The following is a 27844-nucleotide window of genomic DNA, read 5'->3' on the forward strand; positions in this document are numbered from 1 at the left end:
TTTTGTTTGTTCAGCAACCTGAGACTGGCCTGTGAATTACTGAATGGATAAAACAGTTTTTTGTCCAAACATAACAGGCAACCTAGCAAAAAACTTTTTTAAAATTTGAATCTTTTTAATTTTAATGTAATATAATGTAATCTTTAGGCGCTTCATTCACACATCTTTAGCATGTCACAAAAACACATAATTTGTTCCATTTTCTTTTAGCTTAATCTATGAAAAAATCCAGTTACAAAAAAAAAAAGTATTTTTGCACCAACAAGTCCCGAAGAGTCTTATATACTGTACTTCCATGTATGCACACATTTCAATAAATTGTTTCCCAATTTCCTTGCAAAAACATAAAGATTAGAGGAGTGACTCATTACTTTTGAACAGTGCTGCATTTTAGTAATAAAACAATTAGTACAACACAAATAACAAGAAGAAATCCAAACAAAACTAGAGACAATGGGTACATTCAAATACTTAATTTTGTTAAAGAAGGCTCTAAGCAGAGTGAAGTGACCCTGAAGTCTCTATGCAGCAACCATAACATAAGCTGTTCAAAGGCTCCAAATGCTTAGGAAAAGAACTTCAATGCTTCATTACCTCCTTAAAAGAGGACACGTCAGCTGTCCTTTATGTGACGGCATCCTTCACAATATTACCCCACAATTCATAGCTGCGCACAATCTGACCATTCATGCTAGATTACATCTATCAGGCCACTGACAAAATTCATGGAAATGGAAATATATTGATTTCTTCAGTGGAATTTAGTAAGTGGGGTTGTTTTTTTCAGCATCTAAAACAATGTAGTAGCCACCTCAGATGATTAAAGTATGAATTGTAGCACTGCTATTAAAAACATTTTTGTATATAGCCCTCCCGAAATATCCTCTGATGAATTATTCTACAAATGACTCATGAAAAACAAAACATAGAAGAGGAGGTTCTTTGGTCACCTGTTTCATTAACACTCTTTAGACAGGAGAGAGCAGCAGTGAGGCGAGAGCGATCCTCTGAGTTGGAGCTTAGGCGTCTCATCATGTCCTGCAGCTCAGAGCTGGACATCTGCAGCAAGCTGTCCACCGAGAGCTTCCCTGCTGCAGCCTGCATGACACAAGGATGACATATATCACCGACAGCTTAAGTTATCTACTGTTCACTCGCTTTTATTTATATGCCAGATTTTACCCAAAGTGTATTCCCGTTGACTTAAAATCCAAGTATAACAAAATATAAGCAACACTGCAACCAGCAAAAATGTGTAAACTAGAAAACGAGAGAAACAAAGAAAAAATGATGACCAAAAAACAAGAAAACCAAAAACAGCTAAACAATAAATATATATTTTTTAAAATTCAATTAACTTGTATTTTGTGGACTTGGAGACTTTCATCCCTCTGATCATCCTGTGGGCAGCGGTTCAGGAGTACCAGGTGACTAATGTGTTATTATGGGCAATTTAGTCACTGCAGTAAGTCGGACTCATTCCAGTGAGACCTGGACTCTGTCAAAACTGCCCTTTCTAAATGCTAAATGCTATCCATAACTTTTATGAAAAGAATTTGTGGGCCAAGGTCTATGAGAAAGCCCAGTAGCCTAGGGTTTCTGATTTGGTAGCCTCAGGATCATGTTCCTGGTCTTCACAGATGTTGTTGGCCTCACCAATGAGTGACCTCCAGCTTGCACTGGGGTGGTTTGCAGCTGAAGTGGCTGGGATGAGAATCTACACCTCCAAATCTGAGGTGTAGATTCTCAGCAAGGAAATGGTGGAATGCTCTCTCTGGGCCAGAGATGAATTGTTGGCCCGAGGGAAGGAGTTCGAGTATCTCAGGGTCTAGTTCACAAGTGAGTGGAGAGTGGCGCAGAAGACTGACAGACAGACTGGCACAGCATCTGCAGTACTGCAGATGTTGCACTGGCCTGCTGTGGTAAAGAGGGAGCTGAGCGTGAAAGCAAAGCTGTCAACTAACTGGGTGATCCATGTTCCTACAATCACAATGAACAATGAATAAATGAATGTGCTTCTCCCAAAGCGTGGCTACATCGGCTGAGGGGCTTGATCATTCAGCAGTGGCTTAGCGTACGCATGGAAATTGAGAACCAGTTCTTGTAGAGAACCAGTTCCCAGTAGTTCAATTCCTTGGAATTGTTAGTCTGCTTGCCTATCGATTCTGCTTATTGGTTTCACTTGTACGTATGCTACAATCAGCTAATTTCAGTTTGTATGCGGAAAGAGGCAAATAGTGGTGGAATCTAAAGTGTGGATATGAACATTACTTTTATTTTTATTGCAAAAAAGGACACGAGAACAATGATAAACTGCAAACTGCAACCAAGACAGGAACACAACTTCAGCTCTTTGCAAGCATCTGTCTGCATGACTGCAAACATTTTCTTCCTCACCACAGTGATTCTACTTTAGAGTCACTGTGGCGATCACTTTGAAGTCTCTTTGTGCTGGCTTCATCATTGCTTTATGCTGTTGTATTCATACCTAAATACTAAGAGAAAGATCATGTGTGTGTAGAATAGGGATTTATGTTGGTGCCTCCCATGTGCGGGTGAGGCCCAGGATACAGTGAAGCAATTATGACTTTGTCTCAGCTTAAACTGCTGCCCCCACAAACTGAACCCAGATAAGCAGCAGAAAACGACAGCTCACATTCACACACTGTCATTTTGTTCCTGTGTTAAGATGCAGTATGACACTATGTAGCCAAAGGCAGGTAGGTACTTCAGTTTACAACCCATGGACATGTTGTTTCATCCCTTGTTACTCCACTATATCTTTACTCCAGCCACCTTCAGCTACTGCTCATTTCTGGCCTTTTCTGTATTCAGTTTTATATTTAATGATGAAAAAGCATGTTCCATTTAGTTGAGATCAGGCAACTGACTTGGTATTTGAACAATAATTCATTTCTAAGGAAGAAAGCAACTGGAGGCTTCTAAGAGGCTTCTTCAGTTCTGAAATGAAGAAGCCTCTTGGATGACAGGTGAAATATAAAGAACGTCATTCAGCTTCTTTCCAAGCATCTTAGTCTACTACAGTCCCGATCAAAAGTTTAACACCACTTGAAAAATGGAATAAATCATATTTTGCATGGTTGGATCTTCAACATGCATTTGAGCATGCAATTTATTGAAAACAACACTTAACCCTAGAAAACCAATGGGGTCAATGGGGTCAAATTTGACCCGATGGGTTCTCCAGGGTTAAACTGAAACAGGCTGTTTTACAGCTGCCTTTAAAAGGTCAAATCTGTGCAAAAATGTGGATTCACTGTCATTTTCTGTCAGGTGGTCACACTGTCATGACGTTCTGATGGTGAAAAAGAAGAAGAAAAAAAAACTTTTTTGGACGTGATCAGGTTGGTGTATTGCATAGGCAGGGTCTCTCGTGGCCCGCTATCACTGCTGAATAATTAAGAATTAAGATCCAACCATGCAAAATATGATTTTTTCATCCTATTTTTCAAGTGGTCTTAAACTTTTGACCAGACTGTATAACCTGATGACTTACACAGATAAAGACCTCATTTCATTACGTTGTTAAACTCTTAGGTTAGCTTTGCGGTATGCTTTCAGCCATTATCCTTTTACACTAAACAGTGCTATCTGTCCACTTTTGCAGAATTTGGCTAAATGTGGATGGACAGACAGACGGACGACAGATGCAGCCTGAACTAAACTGAAAAAGCCAATTGGATGACATGTGAAGAGGCTTCTTCAGTTCTGACGTCAAGCATCTGGCTAAATCTGGGCGGACAAACGGACAAACCAAAAAATTTATTTTTGAGCGCAGGAATTTATAATTATATACAACAGTGATTAAAAAAAAATTTCTTCTGGATAACTCCACAGTTCCCAGTACTCCAACTCCTGTCAGCCTTAAGACACCCAACCACTGCAGTGCCATCAGAGAACTTCTGCAGATGGCATGTTTCACTGTTGTACTGGAAATCTGAGGCAACTGGTTTGAAGTTATCAAGATCAGAAGGACTGGCTTAATTTAATACTGGTACTAAACATGATGTCTTTCATAGCACTGGTACTTTTTCGTGCAGCAGACTCAGGTTGAAGAGATCCTGCAGGATGTCAGACAGATGGAATGGACGATTTACATTTTCTTTACCTCACTTTCACTCTCGCTCCAGCCCGGCACCCGTAACGTCTCTAAACACACAGAGCCACTCTCCTCAGCATGACCCCCCCACCATGAAAAGTGGAAGAAAGACTGTGAGACCATAAAAAAAGGATGGGGCAAGACCATGTGACATTATACAAGTGACTGTCGATGATCACATTGAGACAAGCACGCAAACAAACTATTAGTTTGTAATGGAAAACCAGTGGATCCGAGTCGAGTCGTGTCAATCCTTGGCGAGTCAACTGGACAAGGGGTTTTTGATTGCTGAGGAAGTGTTGAGATTGGTGCTGTGTGAGGATGGGCAAGAGGGACTCCAGTACTGAACCTGTTGAAAAACAGATTCAGCTCATTGGCTCTAAGCAGGCTACTCCCCTGCTGTTGTATGTCTTTGATTGAGTCTAGTGATAAGATGCATCAATCTCCACACCGCTTTGATGTTATTCAGCTGGAGTTTGGTCTCCAGCTTCTCTCGGTATATATCTTTAAACCTGATCAGTCCCACCATGCTATATCCTTCTGAACAGCAGCTTTTTATCCATCCTGCATGTTTGCATACAGAAGGTCCAGAGTTTTATTGTCTCTGCCAACTCTGGTAGAGTGCAGTCCAGACTGATACGGGTAAAATCACCACTAATGGTAATGAAAGCCTCTGGATGTTTGCACCGTAGGTCAGCGACAGTCACTTGTATAATGTCGCATGCTGCTGCCCCTGCTGATGTAGTCAAAGACAATAGACTATGTGGACGTTAGCATATGCTACTTCCGGTGCGGAAACTCCTGTGGGGAGCTTTGTTTCCGGTGTCCTATTCGCGCCTTGTTTATGGTCCAAAACAAGTAAAGCAAATGAATGAATCAAGCGGCGATTTACATTTCTATAGATGTCTCGGGCATTTACCCAATATATCTGTAAATGATGTTCATCGACTTGTCGATCTTTTTTTCCCCGCGCCTCAGGGCAAAAGAGAAAAGGGATTCAAATGTTATATTTCTCAGCTGTCCCTCGTTTATCGCGGGTGTTATGTTCTAAAAATAACCAGCGATAGTTGAACTCAAGTAGCCAATTTAATTTTTTGACGGTGCAAAACGTTTCGTGGACATACAGCACGGCACTTCAGAGTCACACTGCTAGCATCGATGCAGCGATTCTGTACTGTACAGTAGAGACATCACGGAGGAGATCGTCTGCAGCGATCAGGACACAGGACACAATGTGATGCAAAAAAAAGCCTGCAAACTTGCACTAAAAAATCCACGAAACAGCGAGGTGAAAGGTGAACCGCATTATAGCGAGGGACCGCTGTAATTTTGAAGGTAAGTCACAACATACCACCAATCGTTCATTTTTTGTGTGGCTTTTTTCACGGTTTGTTAACATGCTGTGTAGGTGTGTACTTGACTAGCTGATCTCGACATAATGGGGGAAACATCTGGTTTGACTATTCTTCACCTGTAGTTTGAATGCTGAACATTTGCCTGTTTAAATCATAAGACCAGTCACTATACAGAGATGTGCTTCTGAATGTGGACGATGTGTCTTCTGCTGCAGTGATGCAGTTCTGCTTGTGTTGAGTGATGTAAACAACTGATCGATCTAAACTCTTTAAACGTCAAAATTGATCATTAGACTTTTTGTGACACAACAGTGGTGAGTGTTCCCACCTTCTGCTCTTTGTAACTTAACGCGATCTTTCCATTTTCGAGTTTTGGACATGATTTTGGAGAATATCTTCGCAGTAGCGATTGACCGCAAAGTAAAGCTACTGGAAATGTACAACCCCACATCCGGACTCAAACCAGGAAGTTAGCATTTTCTCGTGCACAGGGTCAATTACAGTGGTAAAGAATATGGGCAAATACTCTCAGTTAAAAGTTCAATGTCTAGCGAGCAGAGACATTCCTTCACAGTAACATGTCCTGGATCTTTCATCAACTAACCCTGCAATCCCTCCACCTTTCTTCTCACTATTCAGCTTGGCGTCTCTGTCGCGTGAAAAGTGAAAAAGCCAGGTGCTCTGTGGTCGAGGTGCAGCCATGTCTCTGTGAAGCATAGTATACTGCACTCCCAATACTCCCTTTGATGTCTTAACAGCCTACCGTCTTATTAGCCAGAGACCTCACTTTTCCCATAGTGACCGATGGAACGGACGGTTTATATTTTCTTCACCTCACTTTCAGCCTCTCTCCAGCCCGGCACCTGCGACGTCTCCTCTCATGTTCTTGCGGTATGACCAAGCTGGCTTTGGTCAACAGCGGTGTTTTGGAGATCACTAAAATCCAGCTCCAAGTGTATGTAAACACACAGAGCCACTCCACTCAGCGTGACCCCCCCCCCCATCATGAAAAACGTAAGAAAGACTGCGAGACCATAAAAACAAGGAAGAAACGACTAAGGTCCATGGTTTATAAAAACTGAAAACTTGGGGAAAAAAAAGACTAGATTAGATACAACTATAAATAAAATATATAGAAAAACTAAACTAAACTGAAAAAACTATGGGAGGCACTGCAACAGATTGCCACTCTCACAGTGAATGAAAAAATGAGGCCATTTATCAGACTGAACCTCTGAAAATAGGGCTATATATATAAAAATGTCTGTAATTTTATAACAGTTCATGCAAAGCCTTAGTAAAATCCCTCAAACTAAGCCTGCAGTTTAATCATATTGATTGTTTTCAATTTACAGTCTACTGTGGTGAAGTACGAAGGCAAAAATGATGTCTTTGTCCCACACATTACAAAGGGCACTGTAGCTACAATATTATCAGACATTCCCCGGAATACAGAGTGAAAAACACATTTAGGGAGAGGCAGAGGCATTTCCTTTGAGATAACAATGAGCCTGCACATTAGAGGATGAAATTAAGATATGAGGAGGCAATGTGATATCACAGGGATGTTCATTACAGTCAAACAGAATGGTTTCTTAAATCACACATATCACAAAGGCCACAAAAGTAAACTTCAAAATGAAAAGTGGTAGGAAGGGATCTTTCAGCCAGTTGTGATGTAGTCTACTTTGTTCTCATCATGGTCCAAAAGGAGACAAAACCTATTTCACATCTAGAAATAGTTGACCTTCTAGAGCAGAGGTGTCAAACTCAAATACACAGTGGGCCAAAATTCAAAACTAACGTTAATATTTACTTAAATATAATAATATATTAATTCCTAATAATATATTTATTCCTCCAGATATAAGAATGACTCTTTTCTTATGGACACATTTTGCTGAAAAACTAAATATGGAACAAGCAAAGCTTAATACTAAACAATATATATATTAGCTGGATAATACCAGTAGGCCAGCTCTAATAGTAATTTGGTATGGCTACGCGGGCCAAATTTGGCCCGTGGGCCAGAGTTTGACACCTATGTTCTAGAGGGTTCTCTTGTCTCCACAGAGCAACACTGGTGCAAGGGTCACAAATTAATATCATTTTAAAATTTCAAGAGCTTCAAATGTTTTTAAGACTTGGCTGTAAATCAGTCTACAACTGGGTGGAGTCTAGAACACAAAAGATGTGGTGTTCCACCACTTAAAGGAGGTGGAGCAAGCCCATATTTTTTTAAGTAGTATGGGTCATATTATCTCAAATCAACATAGGCCTTCTGCCTGACAATCTCCGGTGTGCATAGAAATTTTGCAGTCTAAAACTATATGGCGTGGTGTGAAGATATATATATTTATGTGAAAAGGTGAATTCAGCCTTTCACCACCACTTACATTTTTTATTGCAGACTGAAATCTGAGGCAATATTTGCATATTACCATCCATCAGAATTAACCAAAGGTTGTCCTGTAAAATCCCATATTTGAGCAGACTCTAATACAAACCTTCACATTGCAAAAGATAACTATTAATGCATAGTTATAGGTCACAAAAATCCAGAAGAAAACACGTAGAACATATTTTAATATAAAATCCTTAGTCACAAAAATTAAGAAAATTATATTATATTGTCATTCTACTTTCATGTTGAATTTAACAAATATAACAAGCTATATATTTTTTGTTTTACTGATAAAACAAAATATCAGTAAATAACTATTCTGGATTTTCCAGATGGTGCTCTCGTTTTAACTAGGAAAATATTAAATATGTACATATTTTTCATTTTAGAGAGGTGTTGTCCTGGGGGAGTGAGGTACAGTTTTAAGCATACTATGGGGGATTAAAAATTCAAGCAGCAATGTAAAAAACAAGCATACATAATAATTAATATAGCAAAATAATTAAACAATTAAAAGTGATGAAAAAGGGATAATTTTACATCAGTACACTTGCCAAGCAAAGCTGCTGTGTCTACGTGACACATTTGGAGTCTCATACAAGATGCCAACCCTTAACGCTTAATCCTAACACTTAACCCAACCCTAATGCCTAAAACCACAACCGCAATTAGTAAGCTGGCTGTCTAAATGAATGCAAGAAAAATTGCAATAATTTTATATATATATATGAATGACAATTTTTCCCGCATTCATTTAGACAGTCACCTTACTGATTGCTGACTGTATATAACTGTATATATATATTAAAAAGAAATTCCTGAAAGTGTTGCACAATTTGCACATTGTTTTGCAGACTACTGAATCTCTGCTCATCTCCACTTCTGAGAAACTGTGATTCTCTTTTTATAAACCACCTGTTTCTTTTAGTAATACTTACTTTTCCACTCTTTTGTTGCTCCTAGCTTTGAATAAAATACATACACACTTGTGCACCCTGTATGGTTTAAAGTAAAACACAATAACTCTAACAATCTTTGTGAAGCACAAATAAACACATTCTTGTTCATGTTCTAACTGAGGAATAGGAAGAGTTGGAAACCAGGAATCTTCAGGAATCTATGTGTACAGCAACTAATTCAGTTGCACAGGTTGAGTCAGGTTTCCAAATTCATGGCATGTGTCTGAAACAGGCATATCCGAAAACGTTAGAGCACTTATGCAAATATGTGATGTCTTGATGAATCGAGCAGATATTAGAAGTTTACACAGCACCATTCTCACATGAAAGTATCTTAAAAGTTTATTTTGTGACCCAGACAGAGTAATATTTCAAACTCCGCCACTCTGTGTTCCTCCGCCACTGCCTCGTTTGAGTTTTGGACAAAATGGATTCTGGGATATTGCATTTCGTCATTTTGAGCTGATTGGAGACCAGAACAGCAAATCAGATTTTTTTGCATCCAAGTCTGTGATTGGCTGGTTTTGTGGCACAACTATAACGGTGTAGAGAAAGAGTTGAGCGCACACGGGCAGAAATGTCGAGAGTGCGAGCAACACATTGCGAGCGAGCGCAAATGCAAAAACTGAGCGAGAGGGGCTGCTATTGTGTGTGTGTGGATAATAGCAAACACTGAAATACATTTTTTGCACGCAGCAATGAATTTTGTTCACTCAAATTCAGCTTTTCTTCGCTCAAAATAAATTTCTCCTCAAAATGCAACACTTGCACCTGCAAACTTTTTCTTACGTGCGCTCAAATTTTTTTTACGTGCACTCAGAATAGTGGCACAAAAATAACGCCATAGCAGCACAAGAGTCCACATCTGGGTACTCTACAAGATTATTCCAAACAGCTGGAATACCTGGGGAGTAGATACACTGGAGAGGAGGAGAGGTGTGACACCATGTTCCAGATAACTTGGATATTGAAACTTAGGAGTGATGTCACTCCTGAGTTAGCGTGTTCCCGAAAAAGCACGGAAAACAGGTTTGTTTTGGTTCTTAAGAAGGTAGAGTCATTCAAATATCACTAACAATATAGTATAATGCTTTGGGTTGGCTGGGGTTGTTCTGGCATTCTGAGTAGGAAAATTGAGTCGAAAACTTGGAAATTCCAACTTTCAACTTCAGGAACACACCGTGAGTCCCTAGCAAGTATGGAAGAAAGAAGCACCCAACTTAAAATATAACCATTAATCATTCTATTTCTTTTTAAATCCATATTGCAGGGTCAGCAGTCTAAACACCTGGACACGTCTTACAGCTCTTTTGATTCAATTCAATTCAATTCTATTCTATTTTATTTATATAGCACCAAATCACAACAACCATCGCCTCAAGGCACTTGGAGGGACACCAAGCCAGCCAAGAGATATAATCTCTCCAGCTCATCTTGAGTCTACTCCCAAGCCTCCTTCCAGTTGGACAAAATGACTCACTGCCAGAAATCCTTCTGTCCAGATGCCCAAACCACCTCAACTGTCTGCGTTTAGTGTGGAGAAGTGCTCTATTCTGAGTCCCTCCTGAATGACCAAGCTTCAGCCAGTTTCTAAACAAGAGTCTAAACATATTGACCGGTCAATTGACAGCATCAATTTCACAAAATATAAAATGCACCACACAGGTCCATCACTGGTGATGTTACAGCATTCTGTTGGTCAATCTTAAACTCCACTCTCCTCTTACTCATGAAAACTCCTCCACTTAAGGTAGCACCCCTTCACGAACCAGAATGTGCACTCCACCCTTTTGCAGCTGGGAACTATGGCCTTGGTGGTGCTTATTCTCATCCAAGCTGCTTCACATGATTGCAAACAAGTCCAGTGTAACTTGGAGTTCATTGGCTTGATGAAGCGGACAGTCTTAGGACAAGATCCTAAGACTACCAAACCTCACACTTTCTAAAAACAGGGCTGTACCTACATATTCTATTATGAAAAGAAGTGGTGAAAGGGCAACCCCAGTCCAACACCCAACAGGAATGTCTGACTTAGCCCATACTTCCAATCTGAACTCTGACAAAACTTTTTAAAGCTCAGTATTCAATGTTATCACCAAAACTTAGGTTCAGAATAGATGTTTCATTTAGAAAGGATGAAGCGCCATACTCACATCTGTTGTTTATGTAAAGCATGTTGCTTAAGCCATTGTACTGCATTTCTGCAATATTACCATCTTTTCCAAACCTTAACCAGAACTCCCAGAGGCTAATCAGAAAACATTTAAACAATGATGCTGCTGCTAAAAACGAACAGAGTTTTACTTTGATGTTTTGGTGTAAAAAACCTGATGTCAGTTAGTTGGTACAGTATTACACTGTTCCAGAGCCTTGGCACCACAGACTGAGAGGCTCTAACATCCCTAGACTTCAGCCTTGTACAGGGAGAACTAATAGATATTAAGCTTGTCAGCGAAGACAGCGAGCAGTAGTCTATTTCACAAGAAGTTGGAATAAATAATCTAGATGTGATGACAGTCCAATTTGATCTTATGAGGCCTGGACCAGTGAATTTCCCTTCACTGAGATTGATTTTACATGTGATTCAAAGTCCAGAGAGCAATCAAATGTTACACCAGATTATGAACACTGGTCTTCACAAATAAGCAAAAGGAAGCAATCATTTCTAATTCTTGAATACATATCACGAGGAGTTATAATAACAGTGTCAGTCTTGTTAGAGTTTCAAACAAGGCAAACATTCAGCTACTCTGGTCTATCCAGCTGGCGAGACTTCAAAGATTGAATGATGCTGACTAAAGGAAGGGTGTAAAAGGAAAATTACAAAGGACCCAGAATTGAACCTTGTGGAACCCCTTTGGTTAGAGAAGCAGTGCAAGCTGAACTTGGAGAACTTGCTCGCCCTAACAGAGAATATCCTTCCAAATAAGTAGTAGGAAAACCAGTCTAGTCATGATATAGAGATACTAGCCAAAACCTTGAGCCTGTTTGTGGTCAACAAGATGCATGTCCCATCACCAGCAAAGACTTTATTGTATAAAACTGTTGCTAGTTCCTCTTTTAATAAACAACACATTGCACCTCCCTGAAATTATCCCAACACAGCCACTGGCCTTCAAAGTATTACTGTAATGGTCAGAATAAGTATGCAGTGAAAGAACAACCTATATATTAAATGTAATTTGTGTTCTACACGTCTCATCCAAAAATATGGAAAAAGTTAAAAAGACTGGTGAGACAAGACAACATTTCACACTTCGCAAAACTGATGCATACCGATACCTGGGTACTGCCTGGGCATGCCCAAGCTGACAATGTTTAGGTGATGAAACCCACCCTCCAAAACAGAAAAAAGAAAAAAAAAGAAAGAGGTAGAAACGCTAACAGAGAGACACTGCAGTTAAAACTTTTCCTTTAACCTTTGATATCCAAATGACACTAATTACTGCTTACTGCCTTTTCGGACATACTTAGTCACACAGAAATACATTTCTGAAGAAAAGCCAGAGCACCAAGACTGAATAACAGAGTCGGTACTGACAGGCATGTGGGTATTCATAGTATGTCAAAGGCAAACACAAATCTGTATTGATACCCACCACTGCCAATAACGACACACACACACACACAACTGTCCAGAGTACACACGCACTGAGAACACGCAGTGTGACTATCTGAAACAGCAACAATAAGGAAATGAAGGAAACACTTTTCCTAAGATCTGTATCACAATACATACGCTGAAAACCAGCAGACAGAAACAGCAGAGCTTTGATTATGTACATTACCATGAGGTTGACAGTATCTTTTAAACATTTGAGCCCCCGCTCTCATAATCCAGGCACTGTACCAGAATAATCCATAAGCGCAACAGGCTGCTGGGAAACACACAGAGAGCCAACAAATCTTCCCACAGCTGTTATCACACTCCCTCTTTTTCTCCTCCCTCCTTCTAGCACTACCCTCCCCCTCTTTCTTTCTCACTCTCTCTCAACAAGGTTTTTCGCACGTCTTCTGACTTGCAAACATGGTACATAAATGATCATTGACTCCCCATGCATACGGTTTCATTTTCATTTTTACTTTTATGCGCTACCCTTAGATTAACATTTGTAATACTGTAATAACTGACAGCAAGTGCTTCATCATTATTATCATTCTTATAGTTATTTTTGTTATATTGTATAATCTACACTGAAATGCACGCTAGACTTACATTCAAAGCAGAGCCCTGATTTTAAGAACCTTTTTTCTGGTAACACTCAAATGGTTATCAATTTGATAAGCTTTAAAGCATTTTTTATAGTTACATTTCGAAAGCTACTCTTTTTGAGTGTATGTGTCTAATCAGTGCTAAACCCCACCCTGCCTCAGAAGAAATCCTCCAAATGAATAAGATGTGCATTAGCGCTGTATGGTAATGCTAACTCCGGCTAACTAACTCCTGCTAAATGCAGTTACATGCAAAACACCTGCACTGAAAATGTTACTTAAACTTAAATTTCACACATTTGAAGGAAGGTAATAGGAGTTAGGAGTGTGCCACATCATATCATCAGCTATAATACCAGTTTAATTTTTATGGTATAAAAATGTGATATCATGATATAGGCTGGTATAGAAACGCCATGCATTTACATTCCCTGCTCTGTGCAACAATGAGACAAGCTCGGACATGTATAAGAGAGTTGCAAGAGTGACGCTGATTACTTAGTACCAAAAGAGCTACTTCAACAACCTCCTACAAAGTACAGTACTTTGCAAGACAACTGCTCCCGCTGAAGGTGGAAACAACAAACTTGTTTTGCCAGTAGAAGATAAAATATTGTCGCATACACATGGGCTAGATAGGAGAAGATGCTTGCAGCTGGTATTGTGACCCAAGCATGAACAAATGGCTCCACCGTTGGCCCACTCACTGACTGCACTCGATATGACAGGAAGAACAAATAGTGGTTACATGATGAAAATACAGGACTTTAAGCAGCTACTCAAAAAGTTTGACACAAGACACACTACGAAAGTTAGAAAACATTTTTCAGTTTTATTATGTGACAATACTACATCACATAGTATTAGTTATTGATTTATGCTGTGTCACTGGATATAATGGTGTGTACCGGAAACCTACGCATCAGTATTTAAGGTTTGACTCTCATCATCCACTGGAGCATAAACTGGGTGTGATCGGGACGCTACAACACAGAGTGAACACCATCCCCACAGACACAGCGGCCAGGGAAGCAGAAGAACATCACATCAAGAAGGGCAAAGGGAAAGACCATCTCTGAATCGAGGAGGGGGCCTAAGGGTACGACTTTTCGCCATCGTACAATGCTGTGATTGCAGCCATTCCCCAACTTTCTGTGAATGGCACTCATGGCCATTGATCAGTGGGCTTTGATCAGTGGTTGTTGATCAATGGTCATGAGAAATTGCATAATTATGACACTTTTATTGTGTCAGCAGACTATTTGGGGTCATTGTCATGCCAGAAAAACGAGGCCTTTGCCAATCCAACACTTTCCAGATGGTGGATCAAAATCTGACAGAAGTTTACCGTTTTCATAATTCCATCAATTACGAATACAGTTTCAAACCATACCAGACAGTTTTTACTTATGGCTGTAGACACTCCTCTATACACATTGATAATAACTTGATTCATCACTTCATAAGACCTGTTTTCTTGTACGCTCAAGTAATTTGAAGTGATAATAATTTACTTTTGCTTTGATGTAGAAGGTTCGTGAAAACAGATAAAATCTTTAATTTAATTTACAAGAATAAAAAGTACAATAATTAAATATAATTAGAGCACAACAGGTAGTTAAATGCCTACAGCACTAAATGCCTTTCCAGTTATTCAATAAATAAAACAGATCTGTTTTAGTTTAAAGTGAGAATGTAAGTACACCATAAAATAAAAAAATGCTATGTGCTGAATTATTAAAGCTGAGGTTCACTTCCATAGTTCATCAGGTAAAGGAGCCTTATTTTTTCCAATTACTGAATACAACAGAAAAGCTTTAAGTTGTCAGCTTACTAAGTTCTGCCTCCTCATGCATTTTACTAAATTGGCATAGTCCTGTAAGTGTTGTAGGAACATGCCTGATTCCAGCTATACCCCTTGGGGCAGTGCTTATCTCTTACACAGTAATAAATGACAGGAATGCACATGCAAAATGCAAACCCAGAGACAAACGCGCACAAATATGGGTGGGTGTGTTATAAATCATTTCATTAACAGTTTGTTCACATATAGATCAAAGAGCACGCTGCAAATGACAAGTCTAGTGTCCTCCCTTTCTAAAAGGAAATAAAAAATAGAGAAATAAATAAAATAATATAATATAATAATTAAAAACCTGTAGCAGCTGGATAGCGTAGTGGTTAGACTACACTCCTTTGGAGCAGAGGATCAGAGGACAGCTGGATACTGGAATGCCTAGAATTGTACAAGATCAACAGGACCCTAAGAGCCTTCATCAGGAACTCAATGGGGATGTGGCGTACAACACTAGAGGCCAACTCCAAGCCCATAGCACAAGTCACAAGTCAAGTGCGGGATATGCATAGGCCTGAACCCCCTCAGTGAGCACATTAACAAGACTGGCTACGGATACCGGATACGGATACGGATTACGGAACGGAGCAGTTGTCAGCCACCTCCTGTACATGGATGACATCAAGCTGTATGCCAAGAGTGAACGAGACATCGATTCACTGATCCACACTACCAGGATATACAGGATATATTCGGGCTGGAGAAGTGTAGTCGGATGATAACAAAGAGAGGGAAGGTAGTCAGAACTGAGGGGATCCAGCTACCAGAAGGCAACATTGCAGACATAGAGGACAGTTAAAAGTACCTGGGGATCCCGCAGGCGAATGGGAACCATGAAGAGGCCGCTGCAGAGGGTCAGGCAAGTCCTGAGGAGTCAGCTGAATGGTAAGAACAAGATCCGGGCTATCAACACCTACGCCCTGTCCGTGATCAGGTACAATAAGTACCCGATCACCATATATATATATATACATATGCACGGAAAACAAATGGCAGGAGCAAAACAGCACCAACTGGTAGATAGAGCAGTCGCCCGAGACTACAAGACCAGACTGACCAACCTGTACACTGCCTGGATCGACTAGAAGAAAGCCCACATATGGATCTTGGAATGCCTAGAACTATACAAGATCAACACGACCATAAGAGCCGTCATCAGGAACTCAATAGGGATGTGGCGAACAACACTAGAGCCAAACTTCAAGCCAAGTGGCAGAAGTCACTGTCAAGTGCAGGATCTACCAAGGAGATGCTCTCTCCCCACTGCTCTTCTGAATAGGCCTGAAGCCCCTCAGTGAGATTATCAACAAGACTGGCTACAGATGCCGACCACGGAATGAAGCCGTCGTCAACCAACTCTTCCACAAGGATGTCGTCAAACTGTCTGCCAGGAGTGAACGAGACATCAATTCACCAGTGATAGATGGCCATGGTGATAGATGTAGATATACTGAGTGATACCAACACAGGGCATACATGTAACCAAGTGGCTGGCATAATATACAAGAACATCTGTGACCAGTATGGCCTGTAAGTACCAAGGACTCCTTAGCCTCCTGTGAAGACATTTCATTTCTGGAAGAAATGGAAGAAAACGTATGTATGTATATATTAGAGGTGCAACGATACACAAAATTCACGGTTCGGTTCGATACTTTGGTGTCACGGTTCGATATTTTTTCGACACAAAAAAAATGTTCATGCTTTTTTAATTTGTCATTTATTAAAATTATAAATATATATTTTAACTCAAAAGTACAGTTTTTAAATTTAATGTTGCTGAAACAACAAAATAATAAAAAAATAAATCTATCTGATGGAGAAATCACTCATCTTTGGAAAAGAGAGTTTATTACAGAGAAATGTCTCTTTCCAAAATATAAGCTATACTATACGCTTCTTCTGGGCTATATTCTCAGCAGCATATTAAACATATCAGGTCCCCATAAGGAGAATCATGTGCTAACGGCTGTCTAAATGACTCGGGTAAGGTTTGTAGCATGCGTGCTTGTTGTTTTTGTCTGCTTCCACTTGTCTTTGCACGAGGATGATGTTGGAGTAAATGTGCAGTCATATTCGTTGTGTTCCCACTAGTGCTGTCAGCGTTAATCTGAAATGACGTTAACGCCACAACACGGCAAATCTCCGTTAATGAGCTACCGCAGATCACCCCGTGCGTGGGGCTGGACGGCCAACACGTTAACGAGCTAACTGCGCTAACGCAGTAGTTCCCACCCATGTAATTGAGCATTGCGTGGCACATCCGACATACTGCTTTACTTTTGTCCATGACGCGCTTACCTTCAGGGTCATACGTCACATGAAAACCAAAATAGTTCCAAACGCCAGATCTGAATTAGGGTGGGGGAGGTTCAATTTGCCATGTTGCAACGAGAACTTCTGTCTCGCTAGCTTGTGCTGTGCTCAGTGAATCTGTGTTCGACTACTCTGCCTAGGCTGCACTGTCGAGTGCAGATCCACTGAGCGCTCAACACAGACAGCACCGTCAGAAGAAAAGTTGATAAAATAAATTAAAAATTTTGTATTGTTCGATACATATGCGTACTGAACCGAAAGCACTGTATCGAACGGTTCAATATCGATACGAGTATCGTTGCACTCTTAGTATATATACATATGAGATGGGCAACTCTCCCCCTTATTTAGAAATGTGTAAGAAAATATGGATAAATTTTTTATCCATTTATTTCTCACCTTCACTATCTCTACCCCATGCAAGTTCACTTTTCCACCCTCCTTCTCATTCACACACATATATTCTGTCTTGCTTCTATCAACTTTCATTCATTTTTGCTCAGTCTTTCCATTTCTACATTCATCAGTTCCTCAAAGTACTACTGCTATCTTTTCGATAGAGGTACTCCCACTCTTTCATTTGTAGCACATTTCCATTTCCTTAATAGCTCAATCTTTCTGCCTAGCCAATTGATACAAGTCCCCTTCTCATTCCTTAGTATCCAGTCTCACATTCACTACAAGCCATCTCTCTCTTTGCTGTATGCCTGGCAATCCAGCACTCCTGTCTACTTTTTCAACTCCCTGACTATTCTTTGCTAACCCCTTCGTTTGAATACTTTCCTTTACTTCCTTATTCCACAACTTCCACAACAAGTCTCCTTCTCCTTTTTCTCTGTGTGGAGGATGCACCAAATACCAAAAACCAAATCACCTTTTCCAGTGAAACAATATGGTACTCTCTCTGAGCTTTTAATCTGAAAGATCTTAATCCAAAAGTATGCATTAAAGAAATGTTAAACCGCCTGTATACGCTGGCGTCTTGTCCTACCTCAGTGTGCTACATATGATTCCAGTTTGCTATGCAGCGCCTTCCATGCGGGCTGACTGTCAGCCCGATCGCCTCCTGCTATTAGCTCCTTAGCGCTTCCTTGTCCACCTGTCACTTCCTCCTCAAGCCAATGTCAGGGGAAAAAAACAAAACTGAGTCACCCTGAGGTTTGAACACTACCTTCACTGTTTGTGTGCACTTTTGTTTACAAAGTGCTTTCAACATGTGTATATCCTTGAATCACTGTGTGTGTGTTGGTATGTGGCTGTGGCTAGTTTGGGTGTGTATAAATAGCTCACTGGGGAGGGACAGAGGCTTACAAAGCAGCTGACTCAACACATTCTAGTTTGAGTGTGTGCTCATCACACAGCAGTATGGCTGGTGCTCTTGAAAACTCTGCAAAACTCTGTCCAGCCAATGTACTACATACTTACTAACTATAAAACCTTACCATTCTCTTTAGACACCTGGAACAGTACATTAGAAAAATAAAACATATTCAGTATAATGGCGTCAAGCTAAACTGTGAATGACAGTTATACATCTGACTAAACTAAAATAGCAAAAAAAATGTGAAATGTTAGGAAATACTTTTGTCTTTGTAGCATATCCAATAGCAAAGAAAAACCCACACATGTCTCTGACATAGAATTGACCCTGTGCACGAGAAAATGCTAACTTCCTGGTTTGAGACCGGATGTGGGGTTGTACATTTCCGGTAGCTTTACTTTGCGGTCAATCGCTACTGCGAAGATATACTCCAAAATCATGTCCAAAACTCAAAAACAGAAAGATCGCGTTAAGTTACAAAGAGCAGAAGGTGGGAACACTCACCACTGTTGTGTCATAAAAAAATCTAATGATCAATTTTGACGTTTAAAGAGTTTAAATCGATCAGTTGTTTACATCACTCAACACAAGCAGAACTGCAGCAGAAGACACGTCGTCCACATTCAGAAGCACATCTCTGTATAGTGACTGGTCTTATGATTTAAACAGGCAAATGTTCAGCATTCAAACTACAGGTGAACAATAGTCAAACCAGATGTTTCCCGTTATGTCGATATCAGCTAGTCAAGTACACACCTACACAGCATGTTAACAAACCGTGAAAAAAGCCACACAAAAAATGAACAATTGCTGGTAACTGTTTCTATACATTAGTATTTACGAAGGGTATGTTGTGATTTACCTTCAAAATTACAGCGGTCCCTCGCTATAATGCGGTTCACCTTTCACCTCACTGTTTCGCGGATTTTTTAGTGCAAGTTTGCAGGCTTTTTTTTACATCACATTGTGTCCTGCGTCCTGATCGCTGCAGACGATCTCCTCCGTGACGTCTCTCCTGTACAGAATTGCTGCATCGATGCTAGCAGTGTGACTCTGAAGTGCAGTGCTGTATGTCCACGATGTCCACGAAACGTTTTGCACCGTCAAAAAATTAAATTGGCTACTTGATTTCACCTATCGCTGGTTATTTTTAGAACATAATACCCACGATAAACGAGGGACAGCTGAGAAATATAACATTTGAATCCATTTTCTCTTTTGCCCTGAGGCGCGGAGAAAAAATATCGACAAGTCGATGAACATCATTTACAGATATATTGGGTAAATGCCCGAGACATCTATAGAAATGTAAATCGCCGCTTGATTCATTCATTTGCTTAACTTGTTTTGGACCGTAAACAAGGCGCGAATAGGACACCGGAAACAAAGCTCCCCACAGGAGTTTCCGCACCGGAAGTAGCATATGCTAACGTGCACATAGTCAATAACATCATGTTAGGAAATCTTGCTACCTTTAGGAGTCACCGCAATGTATCATTAGCCTCCATCTCACCCTATCCCAAGCATCTTTCTCTGTCACATCAACCCTTTGCATAGCCTCCTTCACTAAATCCATGAACCTTCTCTGTGGTCTTCCTCTTTTCCTCTTGGTTGGTAGCTCCATATTCAACATCCCTTGTCCAATATGTCAACTGTCCCTGCTGTATACATGTCCAAACAGTTCAGCCTTGTCTGTCTAACTTTGGCTCCAAACCTCTCAACTTGAGCAGTCCCGTCTTTTTTATAAACATTTCCCTTCTTATATTCATTTCTAATCTTGTACATCCTGGTCACTCCCAGTGAAAATGAACATCATCAACTTCACATCCAGCTCCACCTTATATCTTTTTGTAATTGCTACCATGTCCAAGCCATACATCATATCAGGTCTCAGTGCCATCTTGTGAACCTTCCCTTTCAATCTTCCCACTATCCGTTTCTCACAAATCAATCTCTTCTTCACCTCTCTGGTGCATTGTTCATTGTTTTGGACCATTCGCTTTAAATTGGTTGACACCCAAATATTTTGCTTTTTGCATCTTCACTGTTATGGAGCCATTATGCTCGTCATACATTATACAACAAAAGTGACATCACATCCCGTGATGTGAAGGCCATTGCTGTGACATCATTTTAGCTTGCTGTGCACTTCTTGATTTTTGTAACATTGTGCCTTTTGCCACTGCAGGCCGGTTGAGGGCATGAGTTGTTTTTTTATAGCATGTTTAATGACATATCTCAGAGATTGACAGAACATACAAAGGCAGATGCAGGAAGATGACAGTTTGTCGAAAGACCTTTGGACAAAACTCTGCAAGTTCTTTGCTTCCATTTTGACTTTTTCTCATCCTATACCAGTGCTGATCTGGAGGTTTATTCTGAGTGGTGACACGTATTGTTCAATGGAAATACTCTGTGCACCCTGAGCGAAGGTGCATGCAGAGCAGTGACGATGTCATTGTTGGCGTATGAAGAGATCAGTGCACTGGGGCCCTTACACACCTATCTCCATCTCAGTTACACATATGTGTCGCCAGAAAACCACATCATCTGTAAAACACTGACATTCATTTCACTTATTGAAGACTAAACTTTGGACAGAAAGGCCCACCAAGAAACAGCAACTGAAGCCGCTGCAGTAAAAGCCTGGCAGCACATTAAAAACAGGAAACCCAACATCTGGTGATGTCCATGAAATCAAGACTTCAGGCGCCATTGCCAGCAAAGGGTTTTCAAACAAGTATTAGAAATGAACATTTTGTTTTCAGTTATTTAATTTGTCCAATTACTTTAGAGCCCTTGAAAGAAAGGGATTGTGTTAAAAAATGCTTTAGTTCGTCACATTTTTATGCAAGCTTTTTGTTAAACCCACTGGATTAAAGCTGAAAGTCTGCACTTCAACTTCAAGTTGTTTCATTTAAAATTGACAGTGGTGATGCACAGAACCAAAATTAGAAAAAAAGTTGTCTTTGTACAAATATTTATGGACCTGACTGTGTCTTTGGACTATGAGAGGAAGTACCCAGATAGGTAGAAATAAGTGCTTGTATGAATTGATGTAAATGAATGGGGCATGTTGTACAGAGCACTTTGCTACCTATAAATATGTCCATTTACCACCTATAGTATCAATTTCAAAATCCTACGTTACCTTGAACTAAGCCTGGAATGGCGCAGCTACATCTGCAGCCTGTCCACAGCTTGGACACAAGCATTTCACTACATGTTGTATGTGACAAATAAAATTAGAATTTGATCTTTTAGTTAACCCTAGAACAAGATCATGGACAGAAATGAGCTTTCTCTGAAGGGTGAATGGGCTTTTCCTTAGCAATAAGGTGAGGAGTTCAGCCATTTGGGAGGCACTCAGAGTAGAGTCACTACTCCATATTGAAAGGAACCAGTTGAGGTGGTCACCTCCAAAGTAAGGCGTTCCAGCCAGGGTACATCCTTCCGGGAGAAGTGCAGGCTACACTCTGGAGAGATTACATGCTTTGGCTGCTGACTCGTGACTCAATTTCAGATAAGCAGAAAAAAATATATAGCTGGATAATGTATTGTTATTTTAGATTTTAACTTTTATTAACGTGGCTGTGATGAATTTTTGAATAACATACACAACGTGCATGATTTATAATGCACCACACTTTTTAGTCAGAATATATTAGTTATTAGTTATTGAAGTAACATGCTTTCATATCATATTTAACATCGGTTTAAGTGGCAAGTTTTTTGTTGTCTGTTTGGAGTATAACCTGTTGCGTTCATAATGCACGACCCGAGGTGCCCCACATGATTCATTATTGAAGAAAATGCCTTTTTTTGGTTTTTAACATTATCTATGAAATAGTTTAAATTTAACTTAATATCTGACTGTTTCTTAGTTTGAGACTACTCAGATCTTTTTTTTTCTCTAGTTTAGTCGACTTGGAAATTAGTCACCAGCCACGACCTCTGCTTCGTTTTTCCCCTTGACGCACTCGGGTATGGACCAAAACAACCACACCGAGAGCCTTTGTAGGAGGTGGCCTAAGCTGTTCATTTATGGAATGAATGTGATCAGAACTGATCCAAACCAACTATCAGATACCCAAATTTGAGATAAAAAACATCCCGTTGCCACGTATGCTTTATATTCAATGTGGCAAGGTACTATAAATGCGCAAAGGTCATATGCAATGTTCCCTCTAAGCTGTTCCCGCAATTGCGTACTGCTGGCACGGTCTCTGTGCACAGAAAATCTGCATTGCGCACAAAAAAATCTAACCTGAATTGCAATTAAAATTAAAACTTTAATAATTCTGTTTTGCAGTGTTAGTCAGTGAGTGACTGACGGTTCCCATATGGAATTAGAACGATGCCACCTTATCCCGTAGTCCAGCCAATGATGTGATTCACATTCTTATATACGCAGCTAATCAACGTGGTTGACAGGCTATGACAGCGTCCTTATGTGCGACACTGGTGTTTTAGCGAGCAAAGCGGCGTGGTTGATGTGGAGTGAAGCCACATTAATGACAACGTGTACAACCATTGGAGATGTGAGCAGGACAGAGGGGACAATTGATGGAAAAAGTGTGGACTTTATACCAGTTTTTAAATTGTGTTGATAGGTCACGTAAAACCAGAGTTATGATAAAAATATGCAATGTTTGTTTTTTTCCTGAATACTATTGTTGTTTTTTACTGAGGGAAGAAATGGTAAAAACTGCGTTTTATAAGGAAAACGCTTGAAAGCACTCTCCACCTGTGAGCAAAAACAAAACCAAAAAAACTCCACCCTTTCCTATTGGTGGAAAAATGTACCATGTCGACCAATCAAAAAATGATATGGCAACATGGCATTTAGATGTTTAGGAAGGGGGAAGTTTTGGAGTGACGGCGGTGTTTTGAGATTTGCAACGTTTAGCACAAGTCTTGTGTAGTTAGTGTGTAGTGTAGTCAATAGTTTTGTTGTGTGTGTCAGAACAATGAGGCGACTGTTCTCCTTTATCTCATAGTGGACAGAAATTATTTTTTGGAGTGGCACAAATAATTTGTGTGGCATCAGATTTGATGCAGAACAGCTGATTGTTCTGTAAATAGTTTGAAATGTTTATTTAAAAAAACGCCTTGGCTGCATTTTTAGATAAACAGCTGCAAAAAACTTTTTTGCAAAACTCAGTTACTTTTTTGAAGAAGTAACTATATAATTAATTGCCCAACATTGGTCATTATATCCTGTACTTTGCAGACAGAGAGTTACAGACTCTCTCCCAGACCACAGACTCATACTCAGAATACAAGTCAGAGCTTTATAAAAAAAGAAAAAGAAAAAAAGAAATAAAGTTGTGTTTTCAAAATTGGAGTTAAAGTTATTTTTACTTCCAATAGTGTTAACATACTACACAGTTCATGAACAAGATTTTTTAAATTTTCATTGTAAGTGGGCTAAAGCACTTAATTAAAAGTAGTCTAACATAAATGTAAATGCTGTAATTTGATTATTTTAATAAACCATGTAACTTGGATGGATTCGATGCTGGCGTGACCACAGTGCACACGTCTGCTGCCGCTCACAGTGGTCCAAGGGACGCTCAGGGAGTTTGTGTGTTCGCTCAGACACATGAAAAATTAGAGGGAAGATTGGTCATATGGCCTAGCAGCTAGCTGTGAAATGAACATAAATTCTCTATGTTTTTCAATAGTGTTATTGGGTAATACCGCAATAACACATCAATCTTTTGTGGCAGAGGGGTAAAAATATCAGTAGGCAGAACAAAATTCTGGAGTTTCCAGATGGTACTCTAATTAGTCTACAGCTGAGAAATAGATTTTGTGAAATGTATGGATATTTTTCATTTGTGACACCCACGTTGTAGGTATGGAAGTAGGGGTGGGTGATATATCAAATATACTCAATGTATCACAACCTTTTTGACGTACGCTGGTTAAAATGGTTTTATCGTAACCATCCACTATAAATTTCAATGACACTATTAAGCTGTCTATCAGTTTTTTTTCTCCCACATGCTGTGAATGCATCATTAATCCTCTCCCAACTGGAAATATTTCTACCTAGCATGCATGTTTATATACTACCAGATAGGGAAAAATATGTAGACAGCGGGAGTTTCAGATGAGCGAGGGAATGAGACTCGCTGTAGTTTGGATTTCACAAAGAGGACGACAAACAAAATGTGGTAATTTGCAAAACATGCTGTAATACTACTGCCACTAAAGGTATAGGTACCACAAATTTATCCCAACAGCTGAAAAGTCATCCACTGTAAAATGAAGAATGTTTTAAAGTCCGCATATCAACCTCTCCCCACACACCAAAGAAAACATGAAATAATTCTAGAAACAGTTCTTTTGTTTCTGTAATTTGAGACACTCTGTGACAGTACTGTCATTGTGAAAAACCTCTGTGTTCAACTGATGGTTAAAAAATGGTTAAAATGAAACATTTCAATTAATTCAGTTTTTTGTATTCAAAGTAGGAAAAAAATATTGAATTTTTGATTTGATTGAGTATACCAATCCATTTTAAGCACTATATGATTGAAGATAAATAATTATTTTAAGATATCGTAATATGTATCGTGTATCATGATACAGCCAAAAAATATTGTGATATTAGATTTTCCTCATATAGCCCAGCCCTATATGGAAGTTTAAAATAAAACAGCATATAAAAATATTTTATATATTTTATTTTCCATTACTGTGAAATACAGCTAGTATACCATTCAGAAATTGTCCTTGGATATCTATTGCAATGTAAATTTTTCTATTAGTGTTTAAATATGGAACTTTAGATTACGGCTTTTTGAACATATATTTTAATTAGTCAAAACACAAGCATTTAGTGTATCTGTCCCAAATTCCAGATGCAGGTTCAATTTTGAAAAATTTAAAACTTTCAATTTTGTTGAGTTCAATAGATGAAAAAAAGCCTGAAAGTAGATGAAAGGCCCATTGTTCAAAGTATTTCATATAGGAGGCTAAAATTTCACAGCAATCATTATATATGTTCAAATTTTAAACCATAAAATTTACAGGCAAATCAGTGACGGGACCAAGAAAATGTAATGATTTGAGATGGATTGACCCTAGAAATGTAATGCAAGGTGAAAAAGGCCTTGAATTGTGTATAATAAGATGTGCACTAGTAGATAAATAATGTGTAATAATAATGTGTGTTTTTCCATATACAAGACAAATTGTGTTCCACAAATATAGTCAGGTCAAAAGAATAAATAAATAAAAGTACACATACAGACCTGTATGAACTGTGGCGTGAGGTCAGCTGTGAGGAGCCAGTCCTCCAGTCTTGGGTATTGAGCGAGAGCTTCAGGTCTTTCTCCTTCTGGTATCCTCTGCCTCAGCTGTAGCTGTGTCCACATGTACTTGGTCAGCTTCACCTATAGTGAAAGGCAACAAATACAATGTTTCACTCACTAAGGCACATAAAGAAGAGGATAAAGTCTGATAAGGATTGTGCTCCAGTGACATAAGCAGTATTGTTTTGGAGGAAGGAAGGTTCGGGGTTTAAGTAGTCATCATCACGGGCTCATCCGATTAGAATAATAATAATAATAATAATAATAATAATACATTTTATTTAAAAATAGCGCCTTTCAAAGCACCCAAGGACACTGTACAACAGATAAAAACACAAAAACTGAAAATATACACAATAATAAAAATAACAGATAAAAGTTAAGAGCATACAGTGGTTTAAACATAAGCAATTTTAAACAGATGAGTTTTGAGGGTGGACTTAAAAAGAGGGAATGAAGTAATGTTTCTGAGGTCAGGGGGTAAGGAATTCCAAAGTCGAGGGGCGGAGCAACTAAAAGCCCTGCCCCCCATTGTGATCAGACGAGCGGAAGGAACGGAGAGAGAAAGAGAAGATGAAGATCTGAGGCACCGGGATGGGAAGTACATCTGTACTAAATCGGAGAGGTATGGTGGAGAGAGAGAATGAATAGCCTTAAATGTATAAAGGATTATTTTAAAATGGATGCGAAATTTAACCGGGAATGAGAATAGAATGAGAATAAGCAGTCATCAATCATTTGCAGGTTTTTGTCTTTTTATTGGATAACGGGTAAAGGAAAGACACACATGGACTGCTATCTCTAAAAGGACATGAAGTATGATTTAAGCAATTCAAAATGATACATGAACTCAGGAGACTCAAAGAGAAACTCACCTCAGCTGCCGCCCCATGTGGGAGTGAAGAAAGAGTGAGGGGTAGGTGAGTGCAATTAATGCCAAGCACCACACCCAATCAAAGGTGAGGAAAAGAAACAAGGTGCATCTGGTGAAGTGAATGTGCTGAAAGGTGAGTCTTTACAACAAGTATAATGGAACAACTTTAACCTCCTAGGACCTGGTGTCCACATATGTGGACGTCACATTTTGGGTTGTCTAGACCAAAATACTAAATTTTGCTCTACAAGGGCCTGATATCCACTTATCCTGCCACTGTTCTATCGAAATTTAAAACGAATGTCCTCATATGTGGATCTCATTTTTCTCAGAAACAAAAATCAGGTAAAAAATAAAACTCAGGTAATCCTTGTTTTTACATTCATCAGGTCCCAACCAGCCCAAATAGCAAAAAGAAATTAAAATGCATGCCATGAAAGAGTTCGGGTCTAAGGAGGTTAATGTACAGTTGTGTCAGTGTCCAAATATATATGACTTAAGTGTTGTTGTTTTTTTTGTTTTAAACCTGTTTACTGAAAACATATTCCAATTACAGCTAGATAATTCACACTGACATAATGTGTAGACTCTCGGCTTTCATTTAATTGTATCCACATTTAAATTGGATGAAAGGTTTTTAGGAGTTTCAGCTCCTTAACATGTGTCACCCTCTTTTTAAAGGCACCAAATGTAATTGGACAGCTGACTCAAAGACAATTTCATGGGCACGTGTGGGCAATTCCTTCATTATGTCATTATCAGTTAAGCAGATAAAAGGCCTGGAGTTGATTTGAGGTGTTGTGTATGCACTTGGAAAATTTTGCTGTGAACAGACAACATGCATTTAAAGGAGCTCTCCATGCAGGTGAAACGAGTCACCCTTAAGCTGCAAAAACAGAAAACACATCTGAGAAATTGTTACACTATTAGAAATGGCAAAATCTACAGTTTAGTACATCCTGAGAAAGAAAGAAAGAAAGAAAGAAAGAAAGAAAGAAAGAAAGAAAGAAAGAAAGAAAGAAAGAAAGAAAGAAAGAAAGAAAGAAAGAAAGAAAGAAAGCACTGGTAAACTCAGCAACACAAAAAGACAACACCAGTGGATG

At 39.4% G+C, this 27844-nt stretch overlaps 1 protein-coding gene across 5 annotated transcripts in view; it reads right to left on the reverse strand.

Annotated features, from left to right (window-relative positions):
- Nucleotides 1-27844, reverse strand: part of LOC146504641 (kinase suppressor of Ras 1-like) — a 62845-nt gene that overhangs the window by 18901 nt on the left and 16100 nt on the right. For 3 of the 5 annotated variants that reach the window (XM_085130757.1, XM_085130759.1, XM_085130758.1), the window contains exons 3-4: nt 25808-25948; nt 951-1098 (exon numbers count right to left, since the gene is read on the reverse strand). In XM_085130757.1, coding sequence (XP_084986883.1) covers nt 951-1098; nt 25808-25948 — 289 coding nt within the window. The other 2 variants (XM_085130761.1, XM_085130760.1) reach the window with 2 other exon arrangements.

The sequence above is a fragment of the Neolamprologus multifasciatus genome, chromosome 14 (genome assembly GCF_963576455.1).
Source record: "Neolamprologus multifasciatus chromosome 14, fNeoMul1.2, whole genome shotgun sequence".
NCBI classification, from domain to species: domain Eukaryota; kingdom Metazoa; phylum Chordata; class Actinopteri; order Cichliformes; family Cichlidae; genus Neolamprologus; species Neolamprologus multifasciatus.